The sequence below is a fragment of the Pseudonaja textilis genome, chromosome 1 (assembly GCF_049901715.1).
Source record: "Pseudonaja textilis isolate UNSWEBS1 chromosome 1, rPseTex1.2, whole genome shotgun sequence".
Lineage (NCBI taxonomy): Eukaryota > Metazoa > Chordata > Lepidosauria > Squamata > Elapidae > Pseudonaja > Pseudonaja textilis.
This window is the reverse complement of record NC_141990.1, coordinates 123,517,614-123,537,501: the sequence shown is the minus strand read 5'-3', so window position 1 is coordinate 123,537,501 and position 19,888 is coordinate 123,517,614. Positions and strand designations below refer to the sequence as shown.

Here is a 19,888-nt window from a genome sequence, read left to right as displayed (position 1 = left end):
GACAGAGGGGATAGCTAACAGGGAACGGCAATGTTCTTTTCTTTTTTTTTTGCTTAACTTTATTTATTTGCAGAAAAAAAAACCTGGCTATTTTGGGTGAAATAAAATGAAGTTGGATTTCTTTATGGGTTATTGTACTATATTGTTTAATGGTTATTGTGGCATCCTATCTTTTATATATTACAGCCAGGAACTATAGGTGCACTTTTTAACCTTAAAGACCTCTGGTTAGATGGAAACCAGTTGGTGGAAATACCTCAGGTAAGAACAGATACTTCCTGGATCTTTGCAACTAAACTCACCTGCTTATTGAAATATAAGCATTTAAAACTTAGTATGCTGTTATTTTAGAAAAAGTTTTTTTTTCATTACACATTTATTCTCAGTATGTTAGTACCTCTTCATCTTCATTATCTGTGTCTCCATTTTGAAGCTGACAAAGTTGTTTTGGGTCAAGGACATTATGCTGGTTCTTTCTTTGGCAAAGTGTTGTTTATGAAAGCACCTTTTTAGGTTGAACTGTTGAACCTTGAGCCAGGACTAAGAGTTGGGTGTGGGTTTAATGTACTCTTAAAGTCCAAAATTATACTAACAGATAGTTGGCCCATGCTAAGTGTCGCACATACAGATTTTACTGGTGATTTACTTGTGATATCATCACAAGTGTGTTATCATCCAGCAGGGAGGATTTGTAGTCTTGTCCTTAGGAATGTTGTAATTGGACATATGTCAGTTCTCTGGGCATTTGCACGTTGAGGCATGACTTTGTTTTTTGTTTTGTAGGAAATAGGAAACCTGAAAAACCTGCTGTGTCTGGATATCTCTGAAAACAAACTGGAAAAGCTACCTGAAGAGATAAATGGCCTGACCTCTTTAACTGACCTCCTCATCTCTCAGAATATCCTTGAAATGTTACCAGATGGTGTAGGTGCGTGAAATCTTTTCTTTTAAACAATAAACATTAGAATATTTAATCCAAATAAGAAGTTGATTGACACCAAATGCATGTTGTCTAATGTGCATTATTACTGTTTTTGTTAGGAATATGTTTTGTTTTTTTGATGCTTGTGCAAATAAGGGCAAATATTAGCTGTATTTGTACATAACATTGAGGCATCAGTGGGTAGCCTATGATCCTGGATTGTTTTATGCATCATTGGAGTCTCCTTTAGGGTTCGGGGACTGCTATTCCTCTATTAGATCATGATTTAATTGTGAATTGGCTTATTAAAGTCTCAGTACAGTAGTTATGTATGCGTTTGTCTGTCAGAAGTTTTTCCTCTGTTTATGATCACAATTTGGCAGTTGGGTCTGAACACAATATATTACAGTTAATCTAAGGTGTAATTGATGGAAATAATCCCAAGTTCATACTGGTTTGTCTGGGGTCATTTTATGGCCAGTGAAAAAAGAACATGAGGCTGAAGCTCACACACATTTGGTGTTATACCTGAATGAAGCCATAATTAAAACATGAATCTGAAAGCAGCTACATGCCACTTTGCAATATGATTTCATTTGCCTACAGATGTTAATTGCACTGTTTCAACACATTATGGCTTGCCAAGGGCAAGGGTGAAAAATGTTCAGTATGATGATGATATATCATGGAGCTAGATTGCATTGCACATTTACAAAGTGGAAGATATTGACATGAGACAACCTGACCTTTGCAATGATGTCTGGTTCCGCCCATATACCTTCTTCAGGCTTCCCCCCCTCCACAGTGTGATCTTAAATCTGCTTATTATATCAGTCTTATACCTACTCTCCAGATGACATATATACCCTGTTTCTCCAATAATATGGCCTCCCCCAATAGGAAGTCCCAGCATGTTTTATAGGCATGAAATGAAATTAAGCCCCTTCCCCCAAATTAAGGCCTATATCAAAACATGGGAAATGGTGGGGGATGTTGGGGGGCTTGCCTTTAGGAAGTACTTTTGTTGCACACCTGGATATGGTGCTGCCTGTGTTAACCCCGATACGAAGTGCCCCACCAACGCCGAGGTCAACATCCAAGCTGTCGCCGCCCGCGCGCCTGAAGATGCAAGGGGCGGAATTAAGTCACCCCCGAAAAGACGGCCTAGCCATTTTTTCGGGGATCAAAAAAAAATAAGACCCAGCCTTATTATATGAGAAACATGGTATTATTAGGGCTTCTGTGTATTATAGAAGGCATTTGAAACACAGGCTTTGCAGCTCATTTTGGCACCCAGGAAGCACCTCTTAAGTTTAACGGTTGAAATAACAGTATCATTGGCAAGAGCGGAGTGCTCAAAACGCTTTTGCTGCCTCTATGTGTACACACTGCCACATTGCTTCAATGGTGGTCTCAGGAAAATAGGTTCTGTGCATACACACACAAACTGAAACATCTGGAGGCAGCTTTCTGAGCAATTTTCTGAGCTTTGCTAGTACCATGGCTGTTTCATGTGAGGTTCTTTATTCACCTTAACACTCACTGCAAAATGTCTTTTTAAGTGTTTTATACAGGCCTTCTCTCCCCCACTCTCTCTCCCTCTCCCCTTCTCCCCCCCCCTCACACACACAAACAGAGGTATGCTCTTCATTATTATTGAATCCCACATTTTAGCAATTCATTTCATTTTTATGCTGGCATACCACAGAGTAATCAAGCACATTTTCGGCATTTTCTCAAATGAATATTTATAGATGGTCATTATTTGTATAAAGAAATATTGATGTTATTTCAAAATGTCAACCAGAGTTAAAGATACTTAATTGCCCTGTCTTAATGTGTTGAATCTAAGATTCACTGAGTAGCAGTGAACTGTATATGTATATTAATAATAATAATTAAAGAAGAGATTGCTGACATGTGATTTTTCCAACAGAAACAGCTCTATATACATACTGAACACATTATTTTGATTGTTTTATTCTGTCTATACTGCTCAAATCTCTTCCTCTTTATCCTTATTTTCCCTCCCACTTGCTAAACATCCTGGTTGCTTGTTTTCCTACTCTTGATGATATGACATACAAGCAGCTAATCAGCAGTTTTACTGAAACTGGTTACATGCTGCGATTAGCTGATATATATTACCCATTGCTGAGGGTATAACTTGAAATGCATGAATAAGTTAGGTTCCACCTGGCTCTCTGAGTTATTCACAGCATTAAAAAAACCTGCCACCTTAGTTTGTCCTTTTTTCTTTCTGGGTATAGTACCCATGAATATGATATATTGATGGATGGCATCAATATACATAGACTTAGATTTGATCTTCAAATGTTTACTTTGAAGGTAATGGGAATACTTGCATTTTTATTGGTATACATACTTCTCAGTGATTGGTGACTGTAAAAATCAGATGATTCTGTGAATGCAAGAATCACCCGTACAGATATGATTATCTGTCAGAAATAATACATAATATCCTTCGGTGCAGGAGATCAATGTTTTACCTACACTACAACATTTATTAATGTTCTTAGGTTTGTTTGGATATATTTTTGTGATGAAGCCACTGACTGCAGCATTCTACTGAGATTTCCATACACATGGAAATGTACATATGGAAACACTAACTTCCATTGCACTGTCCACAAATCTGTCTCCTCTGTAGAAATGAAACAATCCTTTTGGATATTCCATAAAAATTCACAGACATTCTAAGAGTTGCAGTCTTAATGTATTGGGGCAACTCCAGGATCCTAGATGTATAGTTTTCAATAAGCTTATCTTAATTCATGCCAGTTCTATTGCAGGTTTCTTATATTTCCTATTTATTTCTTTAGAAATCTTGCAGAGAAAGTTCTGTTTGGGCTTAGATCTGGCATTTGGTGCATTATGCTTTTCACTCCCACAGTGGAACTCTGTAAAGTGTCTTACAACTAAAAGCAAAAATAAATAATGAGGTAATCGACACAAATATTTTATCCTAGAACTGTGGTGTTTGATTTTTCTCAAATGGTACTTCCCAACACATTCTCTTGATGCTATTGTTCCCTTGATAGTTATTTTTCTGCAGAATACTATAAATATGCACCTACTCACCACTATTTGTTGTTTCCATGGATTGCATGTTATATACATTCCAGCCAAATGACAGTGTAACTTTCATCTGTGTGAATCATTCTAAAAGCTTAAAACCAATTTTTCCAATTTTACTCCTTTGATTCCAGATAGCTTATTGATGTTTACAGACAGAGAATTTTACTTTGAGACTTATTTCTTTTTCTAGCTGAGCAGTTGCGAACCACCACACTATTTATATACCGTATTCCTGCACAGCTGTGCAAATGCATCTACATTAGTAGAACTAAAAAGAAAAAAGAAAGAAACTACAAACAATTTGAAATAACAGTGCGATTTCCCACTCATCTCCAGATTACAGCAATGTACTATGGCTTGTGACATCCACTTGTGCTGTAAATACAAATTATTAAGTATAAATGGTATTTCAATTTCTGCCTACTACAGTTATACAAATACAACTTTGCATAAATATATATGCAATTTTGCTGTGTTATACAAATGGAAATACTGCATTACATTTATTAATACATGCATTTCAAGCAGCAACTGCATTGGTTGCAGGTCTGACACAGCAATTCATGAGAAATACAAAGTACTTTCCTACAGGAAGTTAGTAAAACAGGAATAAAGAAAATAACAAACCCATCAAGGCTTGTGTAAATAAATTACACAATAAAGCAAAGGTAAATTAAATACTCCCATGCAAACTTCCCCTAATTTTTAACATTGAATTGGATCACCTGCAAAAAGAAGACACATGATTTTGTCTTCAGCAGGAAGCTTGTATTTTGGTAGAATGACATAAAATATTCCCTCTTATCCATACCCATTTCCAGCATCAGATTATTTTAATAAAGAACTAAAAAGGGTCTAGTACAATTGCCTTACTAGCTTCATATCCTCAGAGGTTGTCCTTTAGCTCTTATTATCCTTACCTGGGAGTTCTCAAATTTTGTGAATGTTCTGTCCCCCTAAAATGATAAATGAATTTTTCTGATTTCCCCACAACTAAAAAACAAAACAAAAAATGAGCTTCTTCTTGATAGTAGTGAGATGGCCATTATTGACTTATCACTGTGTGGGTTCCTCACCCTGTACCTTAACCCTTTACTATTACCCTGGCTCTGGGCCATCTCTGTTCTTAAGTGAATGTCTTTGTAGCCATTGGTATGCCTCAACCTTTGGAAGGCAGGAGACACAATAGAGTCACACAGTATATAAATAGGGCTGTTGGACTGCAGCCGCCATCCTGCATCTGTCATGCCTTGCTAACCAACTCCTTTTCTTCAAGGTCAGTCTGCCCCTATTTTCAAACCTGTGATTGTTAGTGTCTGTCCAAAAGTATACCTTGCATATTCCGCCATCAAAACTGCTTACATTACCCTTGACCTCAGGGAAGGGAACATGATTACAAGCTTCCATTCAGCTCTGATGGCACTCTGAAACCAGTCATCTGACCAGTTCTTCCTGAAAAATGCCACCAATTTTCATACTTGTTGGTTTCATCAAGGAAGAATCAGAATCAGATTAATCCATATTTGGTCTGGGAGTAAAAAGAAGTGAGTCCAATGATGGAATGAGGAGATTTCCCAGTGTGATGTGGTGTCAGCTACAGCTGCAGAAGAGGAAAATGTCTGAGAAGTAGCTTATTGCAAGGAAGTGCAAAATCTGGTGGCTCTATTCTTTTGCATCCCAAGTCATTATTTATGTTTCCAGCCAGCTCAGCAGGTGAATTTCCTCTAGACAGGTAGTTCTTGACTTACAGCCGTTTGTTTAATAATTCAAAGTTAAAACAGCCTCAGAAAAAAACAACTTACGATCCATCCTTGCACTTATGGCCATCACCACTACCCCGCGCAGTCACATGATCTCAATTCAGGAGCTTAGTGGTCAGCTTGCATTTATGACAGATTCAGCATCCTGACTCATGTAATCATGATTTGCAATTTTTGGTGTTGATTTCCAGCAAAAATGCCTATTGGGAAACTGGATTCGCTTTACGAGTATGGTGATTTGCTTAACGATTGCAATAAAAATGTTTTAAAAAAGGATCTGACTCATGATCACAACAACTTACGATGGGATTCCAGTCCCAATTGTGGTCATAAGTCAAGAATTACCTGTCCTGCTGATTGGCAGAGTGAAAGACTTTGTTCATGTTGTACACTGTGTAGACTCCAAAAGAGCCGTACTTGACCTCAGGATATGAAACTGCAGCCAAAAGTATTTGGCTTGTGACTCCTCTCTGCAAAATTGGGATGAAGGAAAATGAATCAGCAGTCCCCATTTGCTGCTCCTCATAGTTAAATATGGCTGTTGTCTATTGGCCCAACATCCACCCTAGACTCATGATGGTCTGCCTATATGAGTACACCCCTATTTTGCTGAATAGGGAGGGAGGCCTGGGAGGTATCCTCCTTTCTAAATATGTTCTGCCCCCTGATTTTCGGGGCTGCTGGCCCAGCAAGGGCTAGCTGGTTAGAGCAGTTGTGGATTGCTCTATCCACATGGACCAACCTTATGAGGATGAAGGTCACTCTTTTGAGCTGTGCAGTGTAGCCTTTTGTAATCTATGTTCTTCTGGGTTCTTGCTCCAGATAGGCCCGTGCCCTGGGAAACATTAATCCAATACCTTAGGGTGGTCTTTGCAACAGGTGTGACTCCAGGCAGTGAGTCAGGCTAAACAGAAGAGCAGATGTCCCTGCCAGCTGAAACTCCCCTTGGCTTTGAGAAGCTTGTGGGCAACGGGCAAGAAGGATAATTCCTGGTTGCTTAGTTCTACGGAGTTTCCTTGCTCTGATTTGTTGGCATCGCCCTTCTCCAAGCTTGCCCACAGAATCCAGCAGCAGGTTCTAGAATAAGAGGAAGATGGTTAAAAAGAATTCAGGCTTAGGTAAAGTTCTCACAGGCTCCAGTTTTGTGTGTAAGCAAACCTCTAATTATTTCCACCTTCTCCCACTTTGCTTGCAACTATCTGGGGAGTCACTGCCCATAAGTACTCAGATCCTAATTCTTTTTGTATTTCATGTTTTGATCCCACCCTTCCTCTCAAGAAGGTAATGTGGCCTTCATACTATTTTGGTCATACTAAAACCCGAGAGAGGCAAAGAGTTTTTATCTGAAGTTCTCATTTGGTGCTCTCACTGTTGCTCCTGGAAACACATTCTTCTTTAGAACTGTACATGGATCAGTGATAAAATGTGCAAAACATAACATTTTGTGAATATTGCTTTTGAATGTTGAATTGTTGAATACTTATTGGTAGCTAAAGTTGAGCAGTCCTTTGGTATTTATGATCGTTTTTGACATCTTTTGCAGTGTGCTCCTGAAATTTCTCCTCTTAAGTAGCCATAGATTACTTGCTTAAGGATGCCTTCCTTGCTTTTCTGTCAGAAATGTACTTCTGTTACTCACTTGTTAGAGCATGCTTCTGCTTTTATGGTAGACAGGGGCTACCTTCTCAGAGGTTCTTCCCAGATGTTGAACCTTCCCATCAATCTAGCCAGCAGAATCAATGTTGAAAGATGGTAGGAATTCTGCTCAAACAGCATCTGGATGTCCATATGTTGCCCTTTGCCCAACCAACAGAGAAGGCACATATCAAGTTTAAAAGCTGAACTGAGTAACCTTATTTTTGACTGGTGTCTAAAATAACCCAAAGAGAACAGCAGGTGAGGCTCCTTGAGGAAAGTAGTTATTGTCTGTAGAGGGCAAAGGGATTAGCCTGGAGGGACATGAGGAAGACAATGATCAGATAAAAGAGGACTGAATCCAGGACAGGAATGTAACTTGAGTAAACATCTCAGACTAAACCCTTTCTAGTTCTCATGAAAATAAAAGGGAGAGAAGAGGGAAATACATTCGGACTACGTTGCTTTTCATAAAAGTAATACTGACCCATATGGCAATGGTTTCCTAGCCAGATTTGCCTTGAAGGGCTACAGTTTTCGTACTACATCTACCTCAAAGCTTTATCAGAAGCCTTTCACCAAGATGAACAAAGGGTATGGGTATAATGTCTCAAATAATCACTTCTGTTTTTAATCTTTCAGCTAAAAATACTCATTGGGCTGGCTTTTCATAAGCTTATGCTTTTTGAACAATATTTGGTTACAGTTTCTACAATTTCCAACCAGGATGACCAGTGGCCTAGAAAAACTTTAAAATCCATAGAAACTTTGTTGATTTTTTAAATTGTAAAAATCTATTTGATAGGTTATCTTTTGAAAGATAGTCAACTTTACTAGGTAAAATGTTTTTTTAAAAACTCAGTTTTTTAAGGATATCTGAATATTTTGGAGAATTAGTTAAGATTGTTGTCTCTTTAAATAGTTGATATTTGCTGCAGTTAGGGTCACTAGTTCTGTTTTGTCTACAGCTTTTTAAAAGGCTCATTTTTGTGTCCACAGGAAAGTTAAAAAAGCTATCCATCTTGAAGGTTGACCAGAATAGGCTTATTCAGTTAACAGAAGCTGTAGGAAACTGTGAATGTCTTACAGAATTAGTTCTTACAGAAAATCAGCTGCTGGTAAGTATGTTGTTAGCTCTTCAAATGTTGGCATTGAGTGAGAATGGCATGCTTGATTTATTTTGACTGCAGAATCTTTATTTTAAGACCTTATGACAATTACAATGAAGTACAAAATAAATGAACTGTAATTTGTCAAGATGCATTTTAAGCACAGTGTTGAATACCATGAAGTTATAGTCGACCAAAATGTCAGCTGAGCAGTGAATGAGCCAGACAAACAAGCATGAAATCCATTTCAAAACAGGTTTTACTTGAATTTGGTTGTCATAACAAATTATCCAGCAAAGATTAGTGTTGTAGAGGATAAATCAAATTTATGGAAAATGTGATAACTAAGTATAAGACCTAATAGAGCAGGGGTGGGCAAACTATGGCCCGCGGGCCACATCCAGCCCGTTGGTCATTTTAATATGCCCCGCCTCTGAAAAAAAAAATTCCCCTCTGAAAAAAAAATGGGGGCTGGCCAAAAGAGACCCCGCGCCGCTCACCATAAAATTGCACACACAACATGGAGCTGGGCAGCCGCTTCCCTGGTGGCGTGGCTGAGGTCGCCGCCCAGGGAACGCCCACTGCTTTCCCTCCACCCAGGCTCCGCTCAGGTGTCTGGCTGGGGCTGTCAGGAGTTGCTACCGCAGGCGCAGCTCTACGCGGCTCCAGTCCTGCGTTGCCTTGGGAAGGGAAAGGCAAAACCAGGAGCCGCTGAGCCTGAGCCTCCGGTGCCACTGCTGCCGTTGCAAAGCACCACCGCGCCTCTTCCTTTTTGCCTTTCTCTTCCTGAGGCAATGTGGGACTGGAGCCGTGTGGAGCTGTGCTGGCGATAGCAACTCCTGACTCAGGGGGCCTCCGAGGGGAGGGGAAGGAGGAGAAGAAGGGGGGGAGGGGGAGCAATTCCCCAAAAATCTTGTGCTGACCCGGCCCGTCTGTCAAATTTTAAAAGTCAATGTGGCCCCCGAGCCAAAAAGTTTGCCCACCCCTGTAATAGAGGATTGTACAGACTGTAGTAAGATGCTGGCATGCTAAATTATGTTCAATATGGATCCAGGGCTGACATTGGTTTTCTCCAATAATCTCTCTCAATTTTAAATATTCTAGTCCTTCTTAATGTAATTTATGAAATTTAATGAATATTTAGTAATTTAAATAATAAAGATTGGCTGATAGTTTTGTAACAGCTTTCCCAGAAGGAAATCCCACCAAGTGAATAGTAAATAATAACTGCAGAGAGGAAAAATCTGTCCCAACTGATTTTGGAGGGAAATGAGAAAGACCTTAATTAAAATGGATAATATGTCTTAAAAACTGACTGGTATTAAAAGCATTGGTTTTGAAGAAAAATTAATCCAGCATGTTAAAAAAAACCAGTGATAGAAGTAATTTGCTGGCTGTGGTCAAACAGTATGAGCTGGAATGGGAATCAAACATTCCAATCTCAGTGAATTTCACATTCCTGGTTTCTTACATGCCAGTACTGCTATTTAATCAACCTGAATGATTTCGTAGGATTCTCCAATTTACAGAGGTTTAAGGGACAGATGATGTGTGTATATCATAAGCTCATTTGTCTTGTTCAACATATGGTAACATTCTTTTCTATATTTTAAAATTATTTTTAAAAATGTAATTCAGTTCTAATAGAAACAATAAAGCTATAATAGTTCATTTGAAGTAGTAGTAGTGGATATAGAGATTGAGTTTCAGTTTTGGGTTCTGAGTTTGCTTGAATGGCTTTTAATCATTCTTATTCATCAGAAGTCTTTCTGACAATTGCCAAATTGTCATTTGCCCCTGTGTATGTTCCATAATTTTTTTTTGTTTAATATTGATGGATCTTTCCTGATCATATCAGCAAATTGGCTATTCATTTGCTGCAGCAGATTTTGCTGATTCCAGGTCAGTGATAGAGTTAAGAAGTAGTTTTATCCCCTTTGTAGGATAGGGTTATGGAAGAATTTGTCTAATAAATGGGGAAGAAGAAGGAATTAAAACCTGTAATGGTGAAGAATGGGAGTAGTAAAAATGGAACACCAGATGTTTGCTTTGCAGTGTGCTAGAACAAGATGTAATAGTAAAATAAAGGCTATAATTTGTTCTCTCTCTATTATACTGTACATTGCTCTAGCTTGAGTCTAATTTCCTAGCCACTGTTCCAGAATAAGCAAATACTTTGAGAGCAGGAAAGAATCACAATAGCAATACTATGTAATCTGCAATAATGTGTTTTTATGAGTACAAATAACCACAGATCTCTTTCTTATTATGTGAATTACCTTCATTTTTCTTGTTCTCCTGTGAGTGGAGAAAAAGCATACGTAGCCTTCACTATTGATCTCTGAAACATCAAAAATACTAATTGGAAAATGAGGACCCTCACCATGTAGGATAAGAGGCTTCTGAAACAGTGAGAAATTGCCCCAAACTAGATGTGACCCTCTTTTAAAATAAATATTTCTTAACTCAGTTACTCATGAGGGTTTTGCAATTGTACGAATAATCCTGAGATGTAGGTCAGTACAGATGAGAATACTAATCATATATCCTTTGTACTTTTAAAATCTCAGACATCTGAAATTCATTGTTACTTTGTTAGAATTCCTTTTAGTAAAGTTTTTGGCCATCTTAGAATTCAAGGCCTTTAAACATCATTCTATTTAAAAAGTTTTAGCATATTAATTAGCTCACTGCTTGCTTTCCACAACCTACTTTGAAATGCTGGTAATATTAATTGCTGACATTGTTTTGTTTCAGACTTTGCCAAAGAGCATTGGAAAACTAAAGAAGCTGAATATATTGAACGTTGACCGAAATAAACTTTTATCTTTACCTAAAGAGGTAATTAATGTTTATTATTTATTTATACTGGAAGATAAGAAGTATATAGTTTTTATTCAGAAAGAATAGAATGGGAGCTATGAATAATTGAAGAATATAGATGTAATAAAGTTTGTGTGTGGAATAGTGACTACATTGGACTGAAAACCAGACCTTTCCATTTATTGATGAATGTACTGTGACTGATATTTGTTTGGAGATTAACCAAAATAATTAAGGCTTTACCTCCTAGCCTTGGGCTTCTCAGATAATGGAGAAGGACAGCTGTTATTTGTGTCAACATCTTTTCACCCTGTAGGTGGAAATCTGAAATATTATCTCAAGTTTTAAGAATAATTGAAGGCCAAGTCATTCTCCCACAGCAATGCTCTGGAACATTATATGCAGTTAAATTTGGGATGCTCTGTCAAAATACTGTTGAATGTCTCTAGCTATTACGAGTATTTAGCTTATTAAAACTAAAATTATTATGTAGAAGTATATCTCAAGATTGCAGGTTCTTAGATAATTATAGCAAATCGTGTTAATAATATTACCTCCTGGATGTCTGAAACTGCTTGATTTTTAATCCAGTAAGGATACACTGCTGAAAATGAGTCATCACAATTTTTTTTAAGTTTTAACTTAAAACTTAAAAAAAATTGTGATGACTCATTTTCAGCAGTAGAAGTAGCTTCTCATCATAGAAGTAGCTTCTGTACTAAGTTCCAACTCATCAAACATAACCAGTGCTAAGATTAACTAAACATTACACAGGAATATGCCTACTAATAGTTTCAACATTTTGAGTTGTCTGTATTTTTCCAGAACACAATCTGATCCAGTTTCTTATTTTGTGGAAAGACACCTTGAAATATTTTGAGTGTTTTAGCCATAGGAAATAATGGGATCACCCCTGAAAATATCTTACTTCCTTCTTATCACGCTATGATCAGAATAATAGACGGCACAGTAGTTCATGAAAAATGTGTCTACCAGTTTAGTGCTTGTGGGGAGGGGGATAACTTTTTTGAAGATTCCAATTATGGAATGATTAGGATCTTCCTCCATCCCTCAATTCAAAATCTCAAAAGTGTAGCCTTCTGCTTTGCCCGAGAGGTTTGCTAATTGAAAAGAACATGGGGAGAGGTTACTAATCTGGCTTGAAAGAAAGAACACAGAGACCACACTTTCTCACACATTTCTTTCAAGTTAATTATCTACTGGACAAGATGCATCCTGGTAAATAAAATGAATTAAAGTCAGCTTATTCACGCAATTGGGGCTTCTTTCAGAAATGTTTTTAAAATAAACCTCTTCTTAGCATTATGTCAGACTAATCCTAACCCCGAGGACAGTCAGGAATATATACTGTTTCTTCCTACCTTTGTTTTTACAGGCTCATTGCAAATATATATATATATATATATATATATATTTCCAATTTTACGCGGGAGAAAACCCGAATAACCAAAGATCCACATACAAATACCCACGAGAACCTCAGAAAACATAAATTTATATATATATGTATGTTTTGTATATATTTATATATGTATGTATATATTTATATATATATGTATGTTTTCTGAGGTTCTCACGGGTATTTGTATGTGGATCTTTGGTTATTCGGGTTTTCTCCTGCATAAAATTGGAAGTAAAAGGAAGAAGCAGCTGCAAGCTCACATTACTCTGAGAAGCACAAAGCTGAAGACACAAGCCTGAAGATGATGAATGAGACTTCATCAAAACGTTGCCTAGATACTTCCAATTTTACGCGGGAGAAAACTTGAATAACCAAAGATCCATATATGTGTGTGTGTGTGTGTGTGTGTGTGTGTGTGTGTGTGTAGGTCTAGGTGTGTTTGTGCCAGTGCAAGCAGCCGAAAGCACCAGCCTTGCCAAAACATCGCCAAGATACTCTTAATCTTACACGGGAAAAGACCTGAGTACACCTAGATCTACATACCTGTACCCGTGAAAATCTACAAAAACGAATATCTATATCTATCTATCTATCTATCTATCTATCTATCTATCTATCTATCTATCTATCCACACAAACACATACACATACATATATACCGTGTTTCTCCAATAACATGGCCCCGCCCAATAGGATGACCCAGCATGTTTTCTAGGCATAAAATGAAATTAAGCCCTCCCCCAAATTTAGGCCTAGTTTAAAACATGCGAAATTGAGGGGGGGAAGGCGGGGGGGGGAAACTTGCCATTAGGAGTGCCCCACGGGCAGCTACGCCTCACCATCAGCCGCTCCTAACAGCCAATCATGGTGGAGCACAGAGGGCTCCCTTACCTCCACCAAGTGCCTTTGCTGCAGACCTGGGTCAGCAGGCGGGCGGTGTCAGCATGGATGTCTGGCAGCATTTCAGCTGCTTCTCAGGCCTCCATAGCTTCCACAATTCCCACCGGTGCTGGCGCCTCTCTCGCCAGCACTGTCTCCAACAACAGTGTCTGAGTCACTCCCGCTTCTCATCCGTCCCTGTAACAACAGGAAAAAAAAACATTTTGAGGTACCTGGGAGTGCCGCGCACTGCGTTTTGGTTTAATCCCAAGCGGCTGGGTGGGCGTGAGAAGAGCCGAGAGAGTGTCTAGCCATTTTTTCAGAGCTCAAAAAAAAATAAGACCCAGCCTTATTATGTGAGAAACACGTAAGTTTTCATGGGTACTTACATGTGTGGTATTCAGCTTTGTTCGGGTATTTTCCCATGTCATTATAGTTGTGATTTTAAAGTTGTAGCAACATTTCGGAAGAATCTCATTTGCCATCATCAGGCTTCTGTATTGTGTATTCAGCTTCTGTATAAGCTGAATACCATACATATACATATACATATACATATACATATACACATATACATATACACAAACACAAACACAAACACAAACACATATATATCTCGACAGTTTTGTTTCTTGAACTCCTACTTCCAAAATCATTTATGCAAATCTAGGCAAACATACATGGTTTTTAAGAGAGACAAACATTCTGCTCTCTAGGGACCTTAGGTTGACAGATCAACAGTCTTTGAGGAGCAAAACAATCGAAATAAAAATTGGACAGAGCTTGTATATCTAACAAGACTATCCTAACACAAATTCTGTATAACTGTTAATGGTGATTTCTTTCCCAGTTAGTAAGGTTCCTTAATTTTTCCTGAAAAAGCTATCAATCACTGTTTTCACAGGGTTGTGTGATGGAACTATGGACAGAAGCACAACATAGCAAAGTGTGTTGAGGATCACTTTGAGGGTAGCATAATTTATGCCGATATGATTCTCTCCTGGATTTGAGCAGAATGGAACTACATGGACACATGTGAAATCCAGCTTCAGCAGAGGATCAGAGATTTACCTTGCTAGGTAGTCAAACAATGGCATGATGTCTGGTGAAAAATAATCAGAGCCAAAAGGTCTCCTTCATTGTACCAGGCATTCCTTAAATGCCTTCTGTTTAACTCCAGAACATTTTCCCCGCCCTCTCCAGCCTAAGCCAGTAACAACAAAGATGTGTCCTGTCCTTACTGTAGTAGCCTGGGGGCGGGGAGTAAAAAAGGAACACTCAGATGCAAGAGACAAGGAACCTTCCAATCAAATCACCTAAAATAGCACAGAACACTTAAAAACAATTCTACTCAGGGTATTCTTTCATATTCAGACCAAACCAGCCTAGCTTGTTCCAAACTCACTAAACATGCATGTTTTATTTTGATTATGAATCACTCAAAGCAGCTGTTCAAGCTTGAAGTCTTCAGTCCAGCCTTGCAGGAGAGCTGAGGACTTCAGGGCAAAGGATGAATTTGTAAAAACTGCTTCTCAAATGAATCCAGTTGGTCTCCTAAAATTGTTGCCATTCTTCAGTCCAAGAAGAATTTCTCCCACATGCATTCGGGCAACTTGGTTCTCTTGGTTACAGCCTCAAGCGACTGAAGGATAAAAACATCAATAGAAATATTTCTGGTGGTGAATGTTGTTTCTAATGTGGTTCTTTGATTTCTATCACTTGCTTGAAGCAAAATGTGCTATAAATAAGAAAAGCAGCACATGGTGTGAAAGTCAAACCATCAGAAAAGATTTAATTTATTGCTTTCAGGGAAGAAAGACTTATTCAGGGAAAAGGGATGGTGAATAATCAGCAACAGGCAGGGATATAAACTACAGACTAATAGTGGCAAGGATGTTGGTCTTGGAATCAGATTTGTCCTACATAAAAAGGCTTAAAAGCAGTGTATAATTATTATTTGGGTGGATATGATATTGCTGTATATATTCCCTAAAACTCTTTTATAGTCTCTGCTTGCCTTTCAAACTGAAAGGAAACACTTAGAAGTTCTTCCATCTGAAGGATTTGAAGCTTGAGACATTGTAAGATTTGCTATGTATTATTCTTGCGTGGGGGTTTTGTATGCCCTTCCATCTCTTAATTGTCTGAGATCTAGCACAGGTATGAGGCAATGAACATATACTGATCAGGGAAACCTCTGAATTGGTAAGAATATTAAATGGTTCTATGTATTAAGGGCCCATACTTTTATCTTGGCTTTTATAAATACATTTTTACTCTACATAGCATAGTAATTATATTTTGTCTCATAATTTAGACAGTAATCTAACTCTGATCTGCCTGGATAATTTATTCCAACAAAATGAAGTGTTAATAAAGTAGAATAAATCTGAGAATCTGACCAGTAGGATATAATCCTATAAATATACCAGCAATGATTCCATTCCAAGAGAATAATTTACTGAAAGCAGAACAATTTTTTCTCTTAATTAGATAGAGCAAAACAAAATGTCCGCTTAGCTGAGCACAGATAAGACATGATTATAGAAGTCTGTCTAGTTTGAGTAGTTTTCATTGACGCAATGAATGCCTTTAGTTGTTAACTGAGAAACATCACAGAGGGAAAAGTAACAGAAGAACAGAGTTGGGAAGGAGCTTGGAGGTCTTCTAGTCCAACCCCCTGCTCAAGTAGGAAGCCCTATATTATTTCAGACAAATGTTGTCCAATCTCTTCTTAAAAACCTCCAGTGATGGAGCACCCATAATTTCTGGAGGCAAGCTGTTCCATTGATTAATTGTTCTTGCTGTCAAGAAACGTCTTCTTTTGTTCTAGGTTGGATCTCTCTTTGATGACCTGTTATTTCTTGTCTTGCCCTCAGGTGATTTGGAGAATAGGTTAGCCCTTCCTCCTGTGACAGCCGCTCAGATTTTGGGAGACTGCTGTCATGTCACCTTTAGTCCTTCTCTTCATTAGACTAGACATACCCAGTTCTCCACAACTGTTCATTGTAGGGTTTAGCCACCAGCCCCCTTAAAATCTTTGTTGCTCTTCTCTGCACTCTTTCCAGAGTCTCAATGATTTTTTTTTTGGCTCATAGTAACCAGAACTGGACACAGTATTCCAAGTGTGATCTTACCAAGGCTTTATAAAGCGGTACTAACACTTCACATGATCTTGATACTCTCCCTCTGTTGATGAAGTCTAGGACTACATTGGTCTCTTTGGCAGCCGCAGCACATTGCTGGCTCATACTTAAGTGACAGAAAGAGAAGAATGCAACATTAGTAAACCCTTACATATGTTGAAATGGTAGAAGACCCATTCATCATTAAAGCATATGCCATGATTTGATGAGATGTGCCTTATTCCACAATATATCATGGGTATAAAATTGGGAAAATGGCAGTGATATTTCCTGTTCTTCCAAGATCAGTTGTATTGAAAGTGTTAAGAATATAACAGAACTAGAGCTGTGTGAATGAATAATCTTTGACATGAAAGATGAGCACCATATGTATGATCAAGCCAGACCGAATGGATTTTCCCTCCTTTTTCCTTTCTTACATATATACGAAACTATTAGAAAAATGGGCTCCTACTGATACTTTTCTGGAATAGACAAAGATAAAACATGCACACCAAAACTAATCGAACAACTAGATAGATGAGGCTGGTTGATATCTTATAATGCACAGGATAACTGTATGCTGAGTCAGATAATTGTTTTGTTGAAAAAGGAGAAGAAAATAATGAGTAATGCCAACCTTATGTACATATGCTATACACTACTTTGTATCTGATTTTATTTACAGAAAGTCCTTGACTTACAACCATTCATTTAGTGACTGATCATATGGCACCGAAAAAAGTGACCTATGGCCATCTTTCACACTTATGAAAAAGCATCCCCTCCTGTAGCATTCTCACAGTCATGTGATCAAAATTCAGCCGCTTGGCAACTGGCATGTGTTGCAGAGCCCTGGGCTCACGTGATGCCCTTTTGCAATCTTCTGACAAGGAAAGTCAATGGGGAAGCCAGATTCACTTAACTTACTAATTTAACAACTCCAGGGGTTCACTTAACCACTGTGGCAAGAAAGGTGGTTAAACGGAGCAAAACTCACCTAACAACTTTCTTGCTTGGAAGTGGAAATTTTGGGCTTGGTGGTGGTTATAAGTATATAGTAGTATACAGGTAGTCCACAGATTATGACCACCATCAAGCCCCAAATTTCCTTTGCTAAGCGAATGTAGTGCAGGCAATGCTCAACTTACATCAGTTCATTTAGTGACTGGTCAAAATTTCTACAACACTGAAAAAAAATGTTTGCCATTTTTCATACTTATTGCAGCATCTCCATGGTCAAGTGATCAGAATTCAGACACTTTGCAACTGACTCATATTTATGACAGTTGTAGAATCCCAGGATCATGTGATCACCTTTTGTGACCTCCTGACAAGCAAAGTCAACGGGGAAGCCAGATTTACTTAACAACTGTGGCAAGGAAGGTCATAAAATGAGGGAAAATTCACTTAACTGTCTCTCTTAGCAACAGAGGTTTTGGGCTCCATTGTCATCGTAAGTCGAGGACTACCTGAATACATGACCCATAGTTGCCTTTTTTCCCCCATTTAATCTGCTGGGCTCCAGAACAGGCACCAAGGAAGCATTGCAGCAGCTGGTAATAATATAATTTCTGATTCAATTTCTGAGCCTTTCTGCTTTGTCATGGGATGTCACAAACACCCCCCTCCCCACCATGTGCCATTATGTTATTAGTTTGGTTACTGCAAATGCTTCACTAATTGTGTTAAAAGTAAAATTTTATTCACTAGACAGATCCTTTTTAAAATGTTCTAAATATAATTTTATGTCATAACTGGCTGTCTCAGAGTTTGAAATCCCGTTTATATGTCTGGTGTTACATGAACCAGCTATTCAGGCTTCTTTATTGTTAATCAATAGACATCAGTGCTATTTTCAAAAATAAGACAATATAACAAATGTGAATTTTGCAATGGTAAAAGTATTGAGATAGAAATCTGGTAAAACTCCAGACCAAAGAGATCCAGCAAATGGTATGTTTAGGTTGGTCTAATTCTGGAGTGGGGAACTCTGGCCCTTTCATGACTTGTGAACTTCAAATCCCAGAATTCCTAGGCAAAACCATGGAATTCTAGGAGTTGTAGTCCACAAGTCATAAATGGGCCATAGTTCCCCACCTCTGCTCTAACTAGAAATGATAAGCACTGACTTTGGGGTAGAATTCAGGCAGGCAGTTATATTCCATAAAGGAATATCAGTTTATTTTATTTCTGCCTGTTTGAAATCTCAGTAAAAAGTGATTTCATTTCATTTCATATAAATGTGCAGTTCCTTATTTTATCACTCTGCTGAGCAGTTGATAGAATGGGAATTGCTTTTCATCAGATACTTTCCAATGTGCTGTACAGTGATAATGAAAGTCATAATGCTTGGTCTTTGATTCCTGCTTTCTGTCTACAAGTTTGTTTTCTGTTTTCCTTAATGTCTGTATCTATAAATATATTGTTGCTCCCTTTCCTGATGTATTAGGTTTTGTTTATCCTGCCTTTATTATTTTTATAAATAACCAAAGGCAGCAAATGTATCTAATACCCTACTTTCCCTAAAACCACAATCCTGTAGGGTGAGCTGGGCTGAGAGAGTGACTGTCCCAAAGTCATGCAGCTGGCTTTCATGGCTAAAATGGGATTGGAACAGATAGTCTTCTGGTTTCTAGTCTGGTGTCTTCACCACTAGACCAAACTGGGTCTTTTATAAAGGGTACAACTCTGCTAATAATCCTGTATTTTTGTCATGACATTCTTAAAATTTCCTACTTTGTCCAGCCACTATATGTTCGGTTCTGAACGCTAGTAAATTGCCCTACTTGAAAATGCAAACAATGAAGAATTCTTGTTTTCTGGATTTATAGAACTCCCTAATTATATTTCTCTCAGTTAGGTTCCCCTAAAAATTCAAACACAAAACAATTATCTTTTTGTGATAATGCCCCATTTGTGATTGTCACAGAACTCAAACTACTCTTGCAAAGAATTGTTTTGCCCACCTTCAAAATCCTAACTTTTCACCTCATAGTGCCAAGTAAGTTTCTTGCATATCAGGATCAAAATTTTGTTGCACTTGGGATGTATTTGTCCTGCCAAGAGTTCTGTAAATATATTAAAAATTGAAATTCATTTTGTAAAAAGAG

The 19,888-nt window shown here is 38.1% G+C and overlaps 1 protein-coding gene across 5 annotated transcripts in view; it reads left to right on the top strand.

Annotated features, from left to right (window-relative positions):
* Positions 1 to 19,888, top strand: part of LRRC1 (leucine rich repeat containing 1) — a 120,454-nt gene that overhangs the window by 51,989 nt on the left and 48,577 nt on the right. For all 5 annotated transcript variants that reach the window (XM_087916192.1, XM_087916197.1, XM_026695194.2 and 2 more), the window contains exons 7-10: positions 187 to 261; positions 784 to 928; positions 8,416 to 8,534; positions 11,283 to 11,366. In XM_087916192.1, coding sequence (XP_087772318.1) covers positions 187 to 261; positions 784 to 928; positions 8,416 to 8,534; positions 11,283 to 11,366 — 423 coding nt within the window. The remainder of the gene's footprint in view (positions 1 to 186; positions 262 to 783; positions 929 to 8,415; positions 8,535 to 11,282; positions 11,367 to 19,888) is intronic.